This window comes from Capsicum annuum, chromosome 4 (assembly GCF_002878395.1).
Source record: "Capsicum annuum cultivar UCD-10X-F1 chromosome 4, UCD10Xv1.1, whole genome shotgun sequence".
In the NCBI taxonomy this organism is placed as follows: domain Eukaryota; kingdom Viridiplantae; phylum Streptophyta; class Magnoliopsida; order Solanales; family Solanaceae; genus Capsicum; species Capsicum annuum.
The window spans coordinates 224,855,852-224,875,125 of record NC_061114.1 but is presented as its reverse complement, the minus strand read 5'-3'; the positions used below and the strand labels follow the sequence as shown (position 1 = coordinate 224,875,125).

The 19,274-nt window shown below is 31.9% G+C and overlaps 2 protein-coding genes and 1 pseudogene across 2 annotated transcripts; 1 reads left to right on the top strand and 2 right to left on the bottom strand.

The window, feature by feature from the left end:
* Positions 1-4,624: 4,624 nt before the first annotated feature.
* Positions 4,625-7,349, bottom strand: LOC107867086 (cytochrome P450 CYP82D47). Its single transcript, XM_016713200.2, has 2 exons — positions 6,033-7,349; positions 4,625-5,339 (listed from the first exon to the last, which is right to left on the bottom strand). Exons 1-2 carry the CDS (start codon positions 6,963-6,965, stop codon positions 4,716-4,718), a joined length of 1,557 nt encoding a protein of 518 aa, XP_016568686.1. The 5' UTR covers positions 6,966-7,349; the 3' UTR covers positions 4,625-4,715.
* A 2,371-nt stretch (positions 7,350-9,720) lies between these two features.
* On the top strand, positions 9,721-12,746 carry LOC107868572 (annotated as a pseudogene).
* A 140-nt stretch (positions 12,747-12,886) lies between these two features.
* Positions 12,887-16,176, bottom strand: LOC107867087 (cytochrome P450 82A3). The gene is made up of 3 exons (XM_016713202.2): positions 15,252-16,176; positions 14,626-14,948; positions 12,887-13,748 (listed from the first exon to the last, which is right to left on the bottom strand). Exons 1-3 carry the CDS (start codon positions 15,868-15,870, stop codon positions 13,125-13,127), a joined length of 1,566 nt encoding a protein of 521 aa, XP_016568688.2. The 5' UTR covers positions 15,871-16,176; the 3' UTR covers positions 12,887-13,124.
* Positions 16,177-19,274: the final 3,098 nt, after the last annotated feature.

Here is a 19,274-nt window from a genome sequence, read left to right as displayed (position 1 = left end):
TTGAAATTGGTTCACAAAATTGACATTTAGCTTAAAATGTTACTAATACCTTTTGTTTAATGAGATTGTATTCTTCAGAGTAATTTAGTTGTAAGCTAATTCCAATTTCAGAGGTCTAATTAATTGAAGTGTCTAATTATAGAATACAAGTTTATAAATTTCGTAAATAAAGAAATGGTAGCTCGGTGTATTAAAATCTCGCTATACACGGGGTGCAGGGAAACAGTCGATTACAATGGTCTTTTGTACGCAACCTTACCCTACATTTTTTCTAGAAATTGTTTCATAGCTCGAACCATTGACCTTCTAGTCACATATCAATAACTTTACCAGTTACCGTTAGATCTTTCTTTTCATCAAACTCCGTGAATAACTTCACACAAATTAAGACGAAGGAGCACAATTTAAATGTCATGCTTATATACGAAGGAATCATGAAAGCTCAGCGTGAACATAAACAGCCAAGCAAAAGGGGGACTAGTTGAGAGTGAGGTGTACAAGTCCATGAAAATGATGTGTGCAAGACAATGTAGGGCTGAGATGAACAGATGAGGACTAGAGACTCAGAATACTTTTTAGACTGTATGTTTGTATTTATGTTCGAATATAAGCAGTAGTAGTAAGGCCATCAGAATTCATTAGACTTTAGAGTAAGGGAAAACAGTTGCATTGACATGCATGCCATGTTGTTTTCAAGACAGCTAGCCCAGGTCACACGAAAAACCATGTGATTACACTTATTATGCAATCAATGCATGACTTTCATTCTGCTACTACCTGTCCTCATTATTACTCAATCAATTTACCTAATCTTAATTAAATATTAGAATTATTTTTTCCTATTTTGTTTCAAATCTCAATTAGAGTAAGTCTCTTCTTTACGCAATAGTAATTAATTACTCCTACGGAGTATTTGTTTATCAACAAGAATTCAAATTTCAACCCATGGGAAGGAATTCTCCCCAAAATTTAAAGTTAGTGTGCGAAGAGTATTATTATTATATTTCTGGTTGTTTCGTTTAAATACATGAAATTGTGCTTTATAGCTTTCTAATAACTAATTTTATGGATAAGATGATCGATTACACACTTTTTGGGATCGAATTTCACTAACATTTATCATGAAAAGAATTTCTACGTGCTTTAAAAAATAGCCAACACAGCTCAATACAAGATTCTAAAGCTATTACCTATTACTTATGTTTATAGTTTTCTTGAAGATCACTTGAAGGCATCTTGTGGATTTAATGGCTAAGGGTTTTGCTCCTAGCTTGTTACAACTTATGGGCCATGATTAATGATACTTTGGAAATGTGATATCAATCACATGGGGCAGGCTAGCGCTGGCCTGGCCATGAAAGGGTCAACACATAATGCAATTGATAAAAGCTCAGCCATTTCCCGGGACTACTTCCTCCGTCCATCTTTATTTGTTCACTATATTAAAAATAGATGTTCAAATATACTTATTCAGTTTGAAAAATTACTAAATAATTTATACATTTTTACCTATTTTACTATTAGTGTTAAAAGTTATTCGTAGTGCAATGCAGTTTCCAAAACACTAAAGAGTCGTTTTATGTGAGGTATAAGGTATAATTATCTCTGGATACAATTCAGCATTATTTTATCCTGCATTTGGTTGGAGTATTAGTTAGTTTCTGGATTACCTATCCCATCATTTATACCATAGTGATGGAATAAGGGATAACTTATACCGAAATAGCTAATCCTGAATCGAAATAACTTCTTCCCAGCCAAACGATCCCCAAATTTATTATATTCAAAGATTAATATGATAAAATTATTTTTATCATTTATTATTTCCTATATTGTGTATCAAATCAACAGTGAATAACTATTGTCAGACGGAGGGAGAGTACAAAATTTAAATTTTGGTTTTCTTCCCAATGCTTTCTCGCCTCATCTCGATCTGAGACACTGAGTGTGAGACACCGCACGGCCATGAATTTCCATCAACCAATGGAACTCCCTGTCATTACATATCCCAACCAACTCATAAAGTTTTCATATGTATGAATGCCTGCCTAATATGTTGGTAAAAATATAATACTTTTAGTCGTTGAGGTGTTAATATATATTGAACTATTCAATTCAACCTTAACGATTAAAATTTGAAGTGAGAATACATTATTAGAACCATGGCTTAGTGACAAAACAGTAAGTATGCGAAACACTTATAATTCATTGATTTGATTAAACCATGCTCACTGGTGTGGATAATTAGTCTTTACTGTAAAATATTTTGTAGCCAACGGCAATTTTTTGATATAATATACATGCTTACATGTGATAAGATCGACATTATTCTTCCTTTTTTTTTTTCCAGTTAAAGTTGATAGCGCTGACATTGATATGTTTTATAGTTGATGGGTCATTTTCAAATTTTTAGAACATTATTAATGTGCATATAGAGCAAACATTAGATTATATTTATCAATACTCAAAGAGAAAATAAGACAAGCTTAAAACCAAAAAGAGGAAGGACATGACAGAAGTGGCTCCACTCCAGCTGGGTATAAACAAGGCAGTACCTTGCAAGCTTGCGATAGGGCCAAGGCAAACATAGAGTACTCATGGAATCAATTAATAATGATACTTAGTTGTGACTAGTGATCAATGAAATGGTTGGAAATTACAAAATTTAGTGAACTTGTCCAAGATAAAAATATTAGGTAATTTAACATTTCTCTATTTTTTTCAATGTGAGATAATTGGTTCATAACAGTCGTCTCCGCCTGAGAACCAACGACCTCGTTGTTTATGACTAGCACCCCTCATAACAATCGCGAAACCTCGTTGGTTATTACTGGCAACCTCTCTAGGCAAATTTTGGAGTCACGACCCCACGTGTAGGACTCTCAATGAAAGTATCAATGTTATAAATCAAACGGGAGAGCCCAACACCAATGTTATAAATCAATTGGGAGAGCCCAACCCAAAAGACTAACCTAACAGGTGAGAGAACCCATTTGACCGATAAATCCATTCGCTTTTCTCTATTTTTTCAATGTGGGACAATTGATTCTTAACCTTCTATCTGTTTATAGTCTTGATGATGGGTACTTGATAAAGTTACAAATTTATATACATGTACCGGTGGAATGTCACTTCAGGTTGTATTTTGATCGAAAAAAAATAAAGATGAAGGTCAGTAGGTCCATCACACAATAATTTTTTTAAAGAAAAAAGTCAATTCACAAATTGATAGAAACACAGACAACGGGAAATTGTTGGTGTGGCGTTGGTGGAGTGAGGGAATGACGAGACCTTATATTATGCCAAAAAAATGCATTAGCTCCGTAACTCATTCAAAGGACAAGGTTTGAATTATGTTTGTTACGAAAAGACAAAAAAGATCTTGTATAGATTTTCTAGACAAACTACAAAATCATACTATCTTTTTCAAAATTTATAATTGTCATTTTCAAAATCAGACTACAATTTTATTTTAAAAATCAAACTTTTATAAACGATGAACATCCTCCGCTCCTTTCTAGCTCTCATTCCTCCTCCTACCTCATGATGTTCTCCAAAACGCATTCTTGCAATATTTTAATTCTTCAACCACCTATCATATGTTTCTTTGATGCATGATACGAATTCTCTTTCATGTTTGTAGTATTTATACACGATGATTGGAGAGTAACACCTTTCATATGTTTCTTTGATGCATCATGCATGTTTTCAATACGAATTCTCTTTCATGTTTGTAGTATTTATACACGATGATTGGAGAGTAACTCCAGTACAACTGTATTTTTGATTTATTGCTAATCATGGGCCATAACTGTCCAACCCAAAAAAGGGCGTAGTTGTAGCCCAAGAGCTCTTGCTAAGGCCTTGCCATTGGTCGTTAAGAAAATCTTGGGCTATCTTATGGCAATCAATCACCACCAAAACTTGATGCACCCAAAAAATCTAATGTGAAAATCGGCCCATATCTGTCGACCATGAGCCCAAAACTTTTTGGAAAAATTACCTTAAACCATAACATAACCATCTAAACTTCTAAAAATCCCCCCACTTCTTAAAAATTACCTAAATTCCAACATTTCATATTTTTTATTATTTCTGAGATACAAGTTAACCCTACATGTATTTAATATATGTATCTACTGTGATACAAGTTAATCACATTAGATACATGTAACATTTCATATTTTTTACTATTTCTGAGATACTAGATACATGTATCAGCAGTATGTATCTAATGTAATTAACTTGCGTCATAGAGGTCAAATATTGGAATTTTAGGAGATTTTGAAAGATGTTGGAATTTTTAGTAATTAATGGTAAACATGTCGGTATATATGTAAGTCGGTATATATGTAAAATTTACAAACTTTTTGGAGGCAGCTGAGAGCCATTGAATTTACTTGCCCAAGTAATGGCAAGAGAGAAATGCATTGTGAGAAAGAATGCTCAACCAGATATGCTAATTGATTACGAAAGGAACTGTTTTTATTTAGACTAAAATAAAGGTAGATTTCACCATCCACGTGAAGTGTGAAACAATGTGGGATAATGTCACAGTTACAGCTTGGAATAGTGTCATCTTCAAAGATAATATCAAGAGTTACTCCTACAAGAACATTTCAAATGTGGGAATATTGATGTTTCGTTTTATTTTCACTTCAGTGTTACAAACTAGTATACAACAGTGACATGAGGCACAAATTTTGTCGACATTTTTATTCATAAAGAACGGGAGCTAGGTGTGGAGCTAGGTGAACTTCAAGTGGAGAAGCTTTGAGGACTGTCAATCCAAAGCTCTCACTCATATCAATTGGTTCCTCCGAAGGCCTCTTCATGTCAAACCCCTGCAGCAACACCGCTATTACGAAGGGCAAAACTTGAAGGGCCAATGAAATTCCAGGGCACATTCTTCTTCCACTACCAAATGGCATCAACTCAAAGTGATTGCCCCTTACATCGACATCCTTATGTGTTGTCAAGAACCTCTCTGGCTTAAACTCATTAGGTTCAGGCCATATGTTTGGATCGTGATGAATCTTCCATATGTTCACTAATAATCGAGTGCCTTTTGGTATATCGTAGCCACTAATAGTACAATCCTCCATCGACTCATGTGGTACTGAGAGCGGTGCAGCTGAATATAAACGTAATGCTTCTTTGACAATAGCTTGAAGATAAACCAAGTTCTTGATGTCTGATTCTTGAACCCATCTATTCTTTCCAACTTGAGCGTCTAGCTCATCTTGGGCCTTTTGGAGTGCTTCGTAGTTGTTGAGAAGTAGAGATAGAGTCCATGTAAGAGTTACGATCGTGGTGTCGGTACCGGCAGACAATAGAGCCTAACAAGACAATTCAGCAATCAGATCAAAATATGAGCTCAACAGAGTGACCAGCTTATATACTTCTTTATTTAGTTGGGGCATACCAAATTGATAATTAGTGAATGAAAAATGATTTAGATTGTATACACTATGATGAAAACAATAAGTTTTACACTATTGATGTAAAGAAAAAACTGAAATATACCCTTGTATTTCTAACCATTTACCCTAACAGAGTTCCAAAATAGGGGAATTTTAAGGCTTAGACCTTTTCCATAAAGGATACGGACACTTTGGAGTGAAACTTTGTGTTGAAGCTCTGTTAAATGTTTGAAAAGATTAAAAAATATAACAAACGGCAAATTTGAGCACGTTTGTTTGATATAGTTCAATTGATTGTGACCTATTTAGCAAATACTTAGTCAAGCTGGTCAATGAAGAAGTGGATGAGAACCATGATTCAAATTCACAAATATACTAGGAAGAACCGAAGCTTTAGTGAACCCAAGTAGTGCCTTATTTTGTACCAGAGCTTCGACATGAATTGGATTGTGACATATTCCAAAAATCTTAGTCAAGTCATATAGTTGGTTCATAACACAAAAACATAACAACATAAATCATAGTCAAGTCATATTGTTGGTTCATAACACAAAAAAGTAACAACTTTGTAGTATTTAAGATGAAGAAAGTAGTAATGAAGAAACGTACCATACAGGTCGCTTTGATAGCAGTGTCAGCATCAACTCCAGGCAAATCTCTGTTTTCGCAGATGGACAACATGACATCCATGAAATCTTCTTCTTCACCAGCTTTAACCCCATCAGAATCCCTCTTCCTTTTATGCTTTGCTAACCATTCTTCAACAGCACAATCAATTTCCTTAGCAACCTCCTTCATTGCCTTCTCATGGCCTCCAATATCCAGCCACCTTAAAAAAGGTATAAAATCCGCCACCACAAAAGCTCCCATCAATTCAAAAAATCTCCTAATTGCTTTATGAGCCTTATTACTCCTGCACCCTTCTCCGAATAAGATTTTCCCCATAGTGTTCATAACTAAATCTCCGAACCATTCCTTCATCTCGATCTTCACTGCACCATTTAAATTACTACTCTTATTCTTCAACCAGTTATTATAGATCTCTTTAACAGCTGATTTTATTTCAAACTCTCTGATATGTTTGAGCATTTCGATTCTTTGAGTAAAGAAAAGTTCAATAGTAGCAATCTTCCTAACTTCTCGCCAGTAAGGTCCATAAGGAGCAAGTCCAAACATCGCGTTGTTATAGCCTATGATCTCTGAAACTAAGGATTTTGGCCGATTTGCTAAAGCTAAATCGTTTGTTGTGAAACATTCTTTAGCTAATTTAGGATCGCTAACAACTATTACCTTATGAACTCCAAACTTCAATCCGAAAATGGGACCATACTTATCTGCCATGCAGCTCAGGATTTTGTGAGGTAGCTGATCAGTTTCGGATCCACTGAGAAGATGGAGATGGCCGATAATAGGCCATGCTCCGCCAGCTTCTGGTACATTTCTAGTTCTACTTTGATCTTTAGCTGAGAAAAATTGTCTGTGAAGAAAGAAGAAAACAAGGAAGGTGGTAGCTAGTGTAACGCCAATCAGAAAGACGTCCATGGCTAATAAAATTTATGACTAAGTTATGTCATCTTTTCTAATACGGGGAAAGGAAAACAGTGGGGAGCAATATATATTTTTGTCAAGGGATAGCTGTTTAGCTCAATTAATTCCAAAATAATTTAAAAAGGTACTCTTCAAATAGACCATTTTAACTTTTTTTTTTTTAAAAATGACCTATTTCACTTATTGATAATATTTTAATTTTAACTTTTTATATAATATATTTAAAATTATAAAATTAAAGATTATTTTGACACATTTAATATAATTTTAATTTAAAATTATACTATTAAAAAATTATGTACATTTTTTAAAATTTTATAACAAATTAAAATAAATTATTATTTTTAAAACGGAGGAAGTAATAGTATGTTCAACGTTATCACAATGTCTTCAAGATTATAATGCATTTCTTAACATTGCATCACTATGGCGGCTGTATTTAATATCCCTTCATTCTGGAATAAGTACTTCCTCGGTTCTAAATTACTTCTCCCAAATTAAAAAAATATATTATTTAAAAAAATAATTAATAATATATCTAATTTATTATAATATTTTTATTAAATGATATTTATATTTTAATTTGAAGAAAAAATAATTAATGTAAGGATAAAGTAAGAAAAAAATTATCTCTTCTTGATTAATGAAAAAAATAAATAAAATAAGAAATTAAATTAGAAAATTTGGGACGAATAATTTGAAACGGAGGAAGTATTATCCAAAAGTATTTCAGGTTCATAATAGAAGGTTATTAAATTGATCGTATTTGTTTATTACTGTTTTGGTAATTGAGTATTATTGATATGACCAAAATAATTTTTTAATATAAATGTTATAATTAAAAAAGAAATTAATTTTTATCTTAAATAACTACAATAACACTTATTTTGAAATAAAATTTTTGTTTGTTTGAATACATATTTTGGAACGGAGGAGATTCTTACCATATCCCAGACTAGATATGAAAGCTTTGCAATTTTGATCCTCTTTCAATATTTCTGGGTGGGGTTTATAAAAAATCAAACCGATCGTTAAACTGAATCGATAAAAATGTTATTGAATTATCGGATTAACGATTTTTTATTAATTTTATGAAAAAATTTATTGGGTAAATGATTCGATATCGCTTTTAGCTTATTGGGTTATCGGTTATAAGGATACACTAAATTATTGTTTTATCCCTATTTATGTAGTATATATATAAATCTCTCTCTATATATACATATAGATATGTGTATGTATGTAGATTATATGCATTACTAATTCACAATTCATTGATTCATAAAGTATTAATTTATTCAGAGCAACAAACGTACAATGTAAAGTTCGGCTATTATCGTAATGAAAAGCTTGAAGCATTTAAAACTTCTAACAATTAGAATTCAATTTTTCTCCTAACTAACATTCAGTTCAAATTTGAAGATTCTTGTAAACTAAAATGCAGTGCGTAGGTTCTCACGGTAATTAAGATTTCATTTCTTTATGTTAGTTGTTGTTATTTCTATTTTATAAGTATTTTCTTATTGGTTAAACTGAAAATCGAACCGTTAAGGATCAAAAACCGATAAACCGAAATCGATAAGAAAATATCTTATTGGTTGGTTATTGATTTTACATATTTAAAAATCGAAAACCGATAAACCGAACCAATAATATATAAAATCGAAGCAAACCGACCAATGCACACCCCTATTTTTGGCAGAGTTATGCAGGCATACACCTCTATATGGAAGGAAATAATAATATTTTATCCGTTTAAAAAAGAATGACCTATTTTGATTTGATATGAAATTTAAGAAAATAAAGAAGATTTTTGAATTTTGTGATCTTAAATTAATATTGTATTAAATATACCAAAATATTCTTTAATTATATGATTCTAAACATATCATGTGAAAAATTAAAATTAAAGTATTGCTAAAAATAAAAAGAAATCTTTCTTTTTGAAATTGATTTAAAAGAAAAATAGATCATTATTTTTTGAAAGTAGTACAATTAAACAAGTATCAAGTTTGCATTGGGAATGGTGATACTGCAGGCGCTTGAACGTGGACAGGATAATTCTATCTATATAACAAAAGTGGAGGACAATTTTTATACGAATTGGTACACTTCTGTAGCCTTGTAGGCGTTAGGATGTGAAGTTGGTGAGATGTTGAAAAAATTGTATTTTATTTGAAAAAGATATTGACATTTCTTGAGGGTGATTTTTCTTTTTAATTAAAAAACTATTTTTTCAAATCAAAACTCAACTTCAAATAAAACATTGACTACAAATAAAATCGAACTGCTGGAATATTTACCATGACACTAATCTTACGGATAGGGATGGTAATGGGGCAGTGTGAATACGGTGTGGTACGAGTTTTAAATTATATGGTGCGATGTGGTTTTTAAGTTATGCGGTGTAGTGCGGATGTGGTGTGGATTAAAATAATTTTTTTTAAATGGTGCGGTGTGGTATGGGTTGCGAGTATATACGGATTTGAATTAACAAAAAAACTAAAAATTAGTATTGTTCTCGTGAATATACCTAAAATTATATGTGTGTTTTACTTAAATTTTATGATACTTAAAACTACATGCATAACACTGCAAATAAATAATTTTATAGCAATTTTTTTAACATTTCTATTCATTTGAATAAAAATATTATATTTGATCATTACTTGTACATGTTATACATTTTGATAATTTTTTAGTGAAAAGTGATATAATAGAAATTAGTTATTATTTTTTAGTTGTACATTTAAAAATATTATGATTTTCAATGGAGTTACAAAATTTTCAAAAAAAAGGGAAAAAATAAAATATGGGGCAGTGCGGTGCGGTTATCTGCGGGTATGAATGTGGAGCGGGTTTAAATGTGATGCGGTGCGGTGTGGTGCGGTTTTAAAACTTGCGGGTTTAGTAAAAACCCGCACCGCACTGTACCGCACCATTGCCATCCCTACTTATGAAGCTTAGAGGACAGTTTTTGTCATTTAAAATTTTAAATGGGCAAATAAAAATTATAAAATTTCAAGTGAGATAAGGCGGATGAAGGCTAACGCCTTATTACTAAACTTTTAATGTTGCTAGTTAATGATTAAGAGTAAGACGGGTGACTGATTTCGCCTGTATCCAAATGAGACAAGGTGGATGAAGGCTCACTCCTTATCCTTTAACCTTTTATCATCATTAGTTAATGAATAAGGACAAGACGTGAATCTTCATCCGCCTTGTCCCATTTGAATTTTTTCAATTTTTAATTATCCATTCAAAATTTTAAATAAAAGAAATAATCTTTTGAGCTCCGAACTCCTATTTCTACCTTATCCTTCCCAAACTTTACCTATTACCTATCAAAATTTTTTACCAAAGTTTCTTTCCACGTTTTTGCTGTCATTTTCTCTCTAGCGTAATCACAATGCTTTAGAAAAAATTAACGACAAAAGAAATTGGTTAGTTGATATATCATAACAAATGTAATTTCACGTGGAGTGATAATTGAATCTTGTTATAGATCCTATCATATATAAACATACCCTTGATCCTGATAAATTAGTCATTTAATTAAGCATTCTTCCTCCAAATTCAAAAGCATGGATTTCTCTCGTGCCATTACTTGTATTTGTACATTTATTTTTCTCTATTTCATTTACATGCCTTTAGGGTTTTTCAGTAACAGAAAAGGCAAAACCAACAGTAGAAGCCCCCCTAAAGTTGCTGGATGGTGGCCTGTAATTGGCCATCTCCACCTTTTCAGTGGATCTGGGCTGCCTCACAAAATATTTGGGCTTATGGCAGACAAATATGGGCCAATCTTCACAGCAAATTTTGGAGCCCATCAAGTTTTGGTGGTGAACGTTTGGAAGATAGCCCAAGATTGCTAACCACCAACGACAAGGCCTTAGCGAGCCGGCCTAAGGCGTTGGCAGTAGAGCTCTTGGGCTACAACTACGCCTTAAGGGCCCATACTGGAGAGAAATGAAAAGGCTAGTCGTACTCGAATTACTCTCCAATCATCGCGTACAAATGCTTAGACACATTCGAGAATTTGAAGTGAAAACATCCATCAAAACAACGTACGAAAGGTGGTTGAAGGAAAAAATGAGTAGTTCTTCAAATTTCATCAAAATAGGACTGAAACACTTGTTTGAGAACTTGATCATGACCATTATTGTAAGAATGCTTTTCGGAAAAGAATATGATTTAGAAGGAGGACAAAGGGCTAGAATAGCAATTAGAAAATTGTTCAAGTTACTAGGTACATTTGTTGTTGCTGATTTTATACCATCATTAAGATGGTTGGATATAAGAGGATATGAGAAGAAAATGAAGGAGAATGCAAAGGAAACAGATTGTATTCTTGAAAAATGGCTAGTGGAGCACAAAAGAAAAAGAAGTTGTGGAGAATTGAAAAATGAGGATGAAAAAGACTCTATGGATATAATGTTGTCCCTTTATGAAGGTGCTAGGATGAAGATCTTCCTGGTTTTGATGCTGATACCATTATCAAATCTACATGCTTGGTAAGTGTATTTTAATCAACATACATGCTTTGTGTGATTATAAAAGTTTTTCAATTATTACAGGTAAAATGAAAAATTTATTGAAGTGACATTAGCCTAGCTTAATCAACCTCAACACTAGCTCAAAACGTGAAGATTGTTCAAATCATATAAAGAAGATTATACATACTATTAACTACTAATGTAAGACCACTACACACACGCGCCACAGTCCCCCCTCCCCCCCCCGGGCCCAAAGTTAGACATCTGAAATATAGGCAATTTTTAATGGGGACATCATAAATAATAAATTGGAATGTACCTGGTTGGAGTTCCACATCGGTGGTATAGTGAGAACTCGGTCTCTTTCTTTATTTTTAGACAATCTCTTCTCGTAAACTAACTTTTGAGGTTTTCTTACTAAATTTTAAGTTAGATTATTTTCAAATTGAAGAGGGATCATTTTTTTCTCTAATAAACTGAAAAGAAAAATAATATACTGCAACCTTTTTTATCCTACTATATCCAAGTTATATTTATAGAATTTACTAATTCCTTCTTTTTCCGCTTGTTTCCCCTATCTTGTAATTAAGGCTATGTTAGCAGGAGGGACTGACAGTACAGTTGTAGCACTAACATGGACTCTCAGTTTGTTACTGAATAACCCTCATGTAATGCAAAAGGCCCTAGAAGAATTAGACATTCAGGTTGGAAGAAATACACTAGTTAGCGAGTCATATAAAGAAGTTGATCTATTTTCAAGCCATTATTAAAGAATCGTTACGTTTATATTCACCTACACCACTTTCAGCAGTCCATGAATCTATTGAAGATTGTGTTGTTGGTGGCTACAATATCCCGAAAGGTACTCGAGTACTATTCAACTTGTGGAAGATTCAACTGGATCCGACCGTTTGGTCAGAACCCCATTGTACAAGCCAGAGAGGTTTTTGACAACTCATAAAGAAGTAGATATAAAGGGAAGTCATTTTGAATTGATTCCATTTGGTGCTGGAAGAAGGCTTTGCCCTGGAATTTCCTCAGCACTAGTGTTGTTGCTCTTGACTTTGGCTAACGTGCTACATGCATTTGAAATCACAAGGCCATCGGATGAATCAATTGACATGACTTGAGAGTTTTGGAATGACTAATCTCAAAGCTACACCACTCGAGGTCCTCATTGCTCCGAAGTTATCTCCAAATTTGTATTTGTAGAAAAAATGTCATTTTTCAATATACACTACAGAAGTGCAATCTTTTAATTTATCAAGTAATTCCTTGAATGGTCATACTAGTCATGAAAGTTACCCAGTAAGCAAAATATTGTTTTGTATTTATTTTAGCAATAAATTCATCCAAATATGTCCATATCTAGAATGACAGTGAAAAAGTACACGGAACTCTAAAATATAAAAAGAGGTGAAGACTGAAGACATCACTTATAATTATGTAAACATTTCTAGAATGCCAACATAGAAAGATCATATAAAGATCTCTATATTATTTTCAGACTTTACGAAGATCTCTTATATAGGAGTATTACTTTCAGACTTTTCATGCGTAAAAGAAAATCTTGATACATAAAACTAAAACACAACATTGTAACCATTGAAAATTCTAGCATAATAATAACCTTATTTTATTTAAAATTTTCAGCATTTCATTTATAAAGATTAGAATCCAAGCGTGGAGTAAGGTGAACTTCGAGTGGAGAAGCTTTAAGAATTGTTAATCCAAAGCTCCCACTCATGTCAATTGGTTCATCTGAAGGCCTCTTAATTTCAAACCCTTGCAGCAACACAGCTAACACATAGTGCACAACTTGAAGGGCCAAAGAAACTCCGGGACACATTCTTCTTCCGCTACCAAATGGAAGTAACTCAAAGTGATTGCCCTTTACATCAATATCTTTGTGAGTTGTCAAGAACCTCTCTGGTGTAAACTCGTGTGGATTTGGCCAGATTTTAGGGTCGTGTTGAAACTTCCATATGTTTACTAATAAGCGAGTCCCTTTTGGTATATCGTAACCACTAACAACACAATCCTCAATGGACTCGTGGGGTAACAAGATTGGTCCGGGTGAATATAAACGGAACGATTCCTTAACAATAGCTTGAAGATAAACCAAGTTCTTGATGTCCGATTCTTGGACCCGTCTGTTCTTGCCAACATGAGCATCTAGTTCATCTTGGGCCCTTTTTAGTGACTGGTAGTTGTTTAGGAGTAAAGATAAAGTCCATGTTAGAGTTACAATGGTGGTGTCTGTACCTCCCGCCAGCGTAATCTACATATACAAAACCAAAAATTTCACCAGTTCATTTTACAAAATATGACTTTTATTTTTAAACATGGTGTCCAGTCAAATGAAGGACGGCTAAAGTGAATGAGAGGGACTGTAAGTCGTGAATGAGAGGGACTGTAAGTCATCATGTACACTTAGTAGGGGCCTAAATTCGAACTCTACAAGGAGACCCTTAAAAAAAAATGAAATTTTTAGAGCTTTTTAGATGCAAAAATCATATTTTCTAATTGACATTTAAATTGAATAAATTCTAATAATAATTAAAACAAGAATATATACTTATGAAGTAAGAAAATAAAAAATATGAAAAAAAAATTAATTGAAAAATAAAATCAAATTATAATGATAAAATTTGGCTCAAAAATTTAGTATGTTGATATAATAATATCAAAATAATGTTGCATTTACCTCTATATAATTAGTGATGGTTGCAACACTTGAAATTTTGAAAAAAAATACCAAAAAGCAATATTTGAACTTTTTGTAAGTTGACAACAATAGTTAATTTTATCTATTTTAGTTGTTATATATATAAACAACACATCAAAAAGGTACCCACATGAAAAAGAATATTATTCTCCCCAAAAATTCTATTTAAACCTAGCAATACAGAATATTCTTTTCACAAATATACTACATATAGAACAATTTTTTACCAAAAAAGTGAGAACCCCAAATCATTATTTTAATATCCTTGTGATCGAGCGGTTCTGTGTACACTCACACTGTAAGCAAATTTTACAAAATGAATAGATTACCTTTCTTACCAGTTACCAAACTAGTGTTTACTATAAACATATCTTACTGTAATTTTAAAATAAAGAAACAAAACAATTTAAGAAGGGTAATATGAACTTACAATACTATTAGCTTTGATAATGGTATCAGTATCAAAACCACCAGGGATATCTTTGTCTTCACAAACGGACAACATGACATCCATGAAATCTTCTTCATCCCCACTTTTATTTCCCCTTAGTTTCCTCTTTCTTTTGTGATCTGCTAACCAATCTTCAAGAATAATGTCTATTTCTTTAGCATTCTCTTTTATGGCCTTCTCATGGCCTCCAATATCCAACCATCTTAGATAAGGTAAAAAATCAGCCACAATAGATACACCCAATAATTCAAACAATCTTCTAATTACTTTGTGAACCTTCCTTCTTTCTTCATCCTCATTATCTGTTATAGAGGAGAATCTAAGATTTAATCTTTAAAATTCTTCAAAAATATAAATGCAAAAATATAATCCTACCATGAGAATTTTCAAGGTCTTTTTTTTTTTCAAAAAAAATAAAATATATATATATATATACACACACCTAACTTTAATCTAAGTAATAAAATAACTGTGAGTTCAATTAAACCTGTTCTCAGAACTATGCATCCACTACTACAGTTAAAGAGTTGTAATTCTCGGTCGACTTCATTGATTATTAAGCCATCTTAAAGATGCAAATTACACTAGTGATTAAAAATAAGTACCTGTATATTGTTCTCCAAATAGGATCTTGACCATAGTGTTCATAATTAAATTCCCAAACCATTCCTTCATGTCCAACTTCACAGCACCGTTCAAATTACTACTCTTATTATTCTTCAACCAGTATTCATAAGTTTCTTTAACAGCTGAGTTTACTTCAAATTTTCTAACATGGCTAAGCATCTCAATTCGCCGAGCTGAAAAGATTTCAATGGTGACAATCTTCCTTATCTCTCGCCAGTAGGGACCATAAGGTCCAAGCCCAAACGAAGCGTAGTTGTATCCAAAGATCTCTGAAGCTATGGATTTGGGACGATTTGCAAAGGCCTTATCATTTTTAGTGAAGCATTCTTTTGCTATTTCGGGATCACTTACAATTACTACTTGATTTACCCCTAGCTTTAATCGGAAAATTGGTCCGTATTTATCAGCCATATGACCGAAGATTTTGTGAGGCATTTGAGGTCCATTAAGAAGATGGAGATGGCCGATAATCGGCCATGCTCCATCAGCTTCTGGTACATTTCTAGTCTGCCTTTTAGATGACAATAATAATTTGTGAAGAAAGACGAAAACAAGGGAGGAGATAGCTAGTGTAAGGAGAATCAGAGAGAAATTCATGACTAATTTACGTCGTGCTCAAGCCACTTTGTTTACAAAATATGTAGTATTTTAAACAAGCCACTGACAGTGACATTACACCTCTATAAGAATATAATAATATCTAATTATACAAAGAACGAATTTTGCATTGACAATGGTGAGAGTGACGACAAAAACAAATGCCAAATTATATATGAATTGGGTAAACTTTGGTAGGCAGCGGACTTGTAGTTGGCCAGATTTGAATAAAGATATACTCTTTTCGTTTAACTTTTTCATTTAATCCATTTCAAAAAGAAAAATCATTTTTATAGTAACTTTCTAGTAACAATTTTCAACCTGACATTAATAGGGATAATAAAATAGATAAATTATATAGTTATTCGTCTGTTTTATTCATGTTAAATGAATTGGGTATCTAACCCATTTAATAGTGAATTAAATCTGGGATAATCCATATTATTCATTCTAAAATATGAATAATCCATGGATATCCACTAATTATACTCTCCTTAAAGTATGACATGTGTGAAAATGTCGTAATGTCTAAAGTATACTTATTAAGGGTGTGTTTGGAATGAATAATTTTTTTTTCTCAAAAATATTTTTTACAAAAAAATAAAAAATATTTTCCATGCTTTTAATTTTTATTTTCATAACTTTTTTTAAAAATATTTGAGCTACTTTTTTTTAAAAAAATAAAAGTATGACATGTGTGGAGATGTAGCAATGTCTAACGTACACTTATTAAGGGTGTGTTTGGAATGAAGAGATTGTTTTTAAAAAATATTTAAAACAAAAAATAGAAAATATTTTTCATTTTAAAAATTTTTATTTTCATTAACTTTTTTTTAAAAAAATTAAACTTCTTTTTTTAAAAAATTGACATTTTTCATTTAAATTATTTGAACCACCCCTTTCTCTCTCTTTTTTTTTCTATCTTTTTTCTTTTTTCCTTTTTCGTTTCTTTCTCTTCGATTTTTTTCTCTCTTTTATCGTTAATTTGTATTTCACTTTTTCTTCTTTTTTTCCTTTTAAAATTTTCCTTTCTCATTTTTCTTTTTTTATTTTTTCTTTTTGTTTCTTTCTTTCAGTTTTTTTTCCTCTCTCTTCTATCTCTAGATTCTATTCCTCTTTATTCTTTTTTTTTTTTAATTTTTTTCTTTCTTGTTTTTCTTTTCTAATTTTTTGTACTTTGAAAAATATTACTATGTCGAGAACAAAAAATACCACAATCTCTTTTTGTATTTTTATGTGCACCATCATTTATATTTTTATATTCGTTGATATAATTGTGTTTGTATTTTTTAATTTGCACTTGTATGAGTATTTTTATTTTATAATTCACGCTATTATTTATATTTTGATATTTATTGATATAATTGCATTTGTAATTTTATTTTATAGTCATGCTATCATTTATATTTTTATTTTTATTGATATAATTGTATCAATATAATACATGTTTATACAACTTGAACTATACAAATACAAATGGTACTTGTTTATATAAAAATACAAATGATAAATTTGACATACAAATACTAATGATACATTTGTATAAATGATGCATGCATATTTGTATATTTTAGACTTAAACAAATACAATAAATTCCTTAAACAAATACAATAAATTCATATACTTGTTTGTGTACAAATACAAATAATAAATTATAAATATTTATATTTAAACTATTTAAATACAAATAATAAATTTATTTGAAGTATATAGTATGATACAAATAAATATAAAATACAACAATAAGAAAATAAGAGAATTTATCATGTAAATAAATTAGGCTATAGTAAATAAATAAAAATTTATGTTTGCTAAGTCATGTAATTTTTCTTGTAATATAAGAGTACTTTATATTATCCATTGGCTTTATCCATAATCAAATATGGGTTGAGTTGGATATTTTATCCATTTTCACATGACCTGTGAGGACTGCATGTAACCATACCTGAACTCCGCACTAGCTGATTTATTTTTGGATACCTCCAAAAGACTTCATACTAGTGGAGTTGAGTGACACCTTAAATACTGGACATTCTTCCTCTATTTTTCCGATGTGGAATTGATTTGCATCCCAACATGATCCACTTTTAACCCGTCCATATCCGACTCAACCTGTCCGTTTGCCACATATTTAATATCATAACATTAAAAAATATTTTAATACATTTACATATCTTTTATTTAAGGTTCTAGATTAAATTTTTTTTCTTATTTTCTTAAACCTCACGTATATATTTTTATTTTGGGTCCCACTTTTGTAACACGAATTTTGATTATCAATAAATAGGTGCTTTGACATTTTATTTTTTCAAAAACGTTATGTCAAGTTAAAGATAAAGCAAAGAAATTGAAATAGAGGAAGTTGCATTTGAAGTAATTAAAAGGATATGTATGTGTGTAGTGTCGGATAAATCAAATCCTCATCAAATTTTATTTTTCCATTAGATAGGGCTGCACATGTTCTGCAGTACCCCGTTGACTACTCCTTTATTTGATTAAACCTTAATGACATCTCTGGAGGGAATCTTTTTTAATTTAAAAATTGATAAAGAACTAATTTTTATTAGTAGTTCTAATTTATCATCCCAACTTTACTTTTACCTTTCATGAAAATTTCCTAAGTTACTTTCCACGTCTTTGCTGTCATTTTCGCACTGCGTACCAGCAATGCTTTAAATTTTCTTAAGTACTAAAATATTTGATTAGTTGATATATCAAAATCAATGTAATTCACGTGGAGTGATTATGTAATCTTGCTATATTTCCATCTTATATAAAACATACTCAACCTTGATCCTAACTAATTAGTCATCTAAGTAATCATTCTTCCTCTAATTTCGAAATAATGGACTTCTTTCTTGCCATTACTTGTGTTACTACATTTATTATTTTTTTCTACTTCATTTACATGCTTTTGGGGATTTTAAATCACAAAAATAGCAACTTTAACAGGATAGCTCCCCCTAAAGTTGCTGGATCGTGGCCTGTAATTGGACATCTCCACCTTTTCAGTGGATCTGGGCTGCCTCTCAAAATCTTTGGGCTTATGGCAGACAAATATGGGCCAATCTTCACAGTAAAATTTGGAGCCCATCAAGTTTTGGTGGTGAACGATTGGAAGATAGCCCAAGATTGCTTAACCACCAACGACAAGGCCGGCGAGCCGGCCTAAAGCGTTGGCGGTAGAGATCTTGGGCTACTACTATGCCATTTTTGAGCTTGGCCCATATTGGCGAAAAGTGAAAAAGCTAGTAGTACTCGAATTGCTCTCCGATCACCGTGTACAAATGTTTAAGACATATTCGGGAATTTGAAGTGAAAACGTCCATCAAAACAACGTACGAAAGGTGGTTGAAGGAAAAAAAGAGTAGTTCTTCAAATTTCATCAAAATAGAAATGAAAC

Excerpts from the sequence above, each read along its gene's own strand:
- LOC107867086 (XM_016713200.2), bottom strand. The coding sequence starts at position 6,965 with ATGGACGTCTTTCTGATTGGCGTTACACTAGCTACCACCTTCCTTGTT. Across the intron at positions 5,340-6,032 it reads CTATCAAAGCGACCTGTATG|GCTCTATTGTCTGCCGGTAC; the intron begins GTACGTTTCTTC and ends TTGTCTTGTTAG.
- LOC107867087 (XM_016713202.2), bottom strand. The coding sequence starts at position 15,870 with ATGAATTTCTCTCTGATTCTCCTTACACTAGCTATCTCCTCCCTTGTT. Across the intron at positions 14,949-15,251 it reads ATTTGGAGAACAATATACAG|ATAATGAGGATGAAGAAAGA; the intron begins GTACTTATTTTT and ends CCTCTATAACAG. Across the intron at positions 13,749-14,625 it reads TTATCAAAGCTAATAGTATT|ATTACGCTGGCGGGAGGTAC; the intron begins GTAAGTTCATAT and ends TTGTATATGTAG.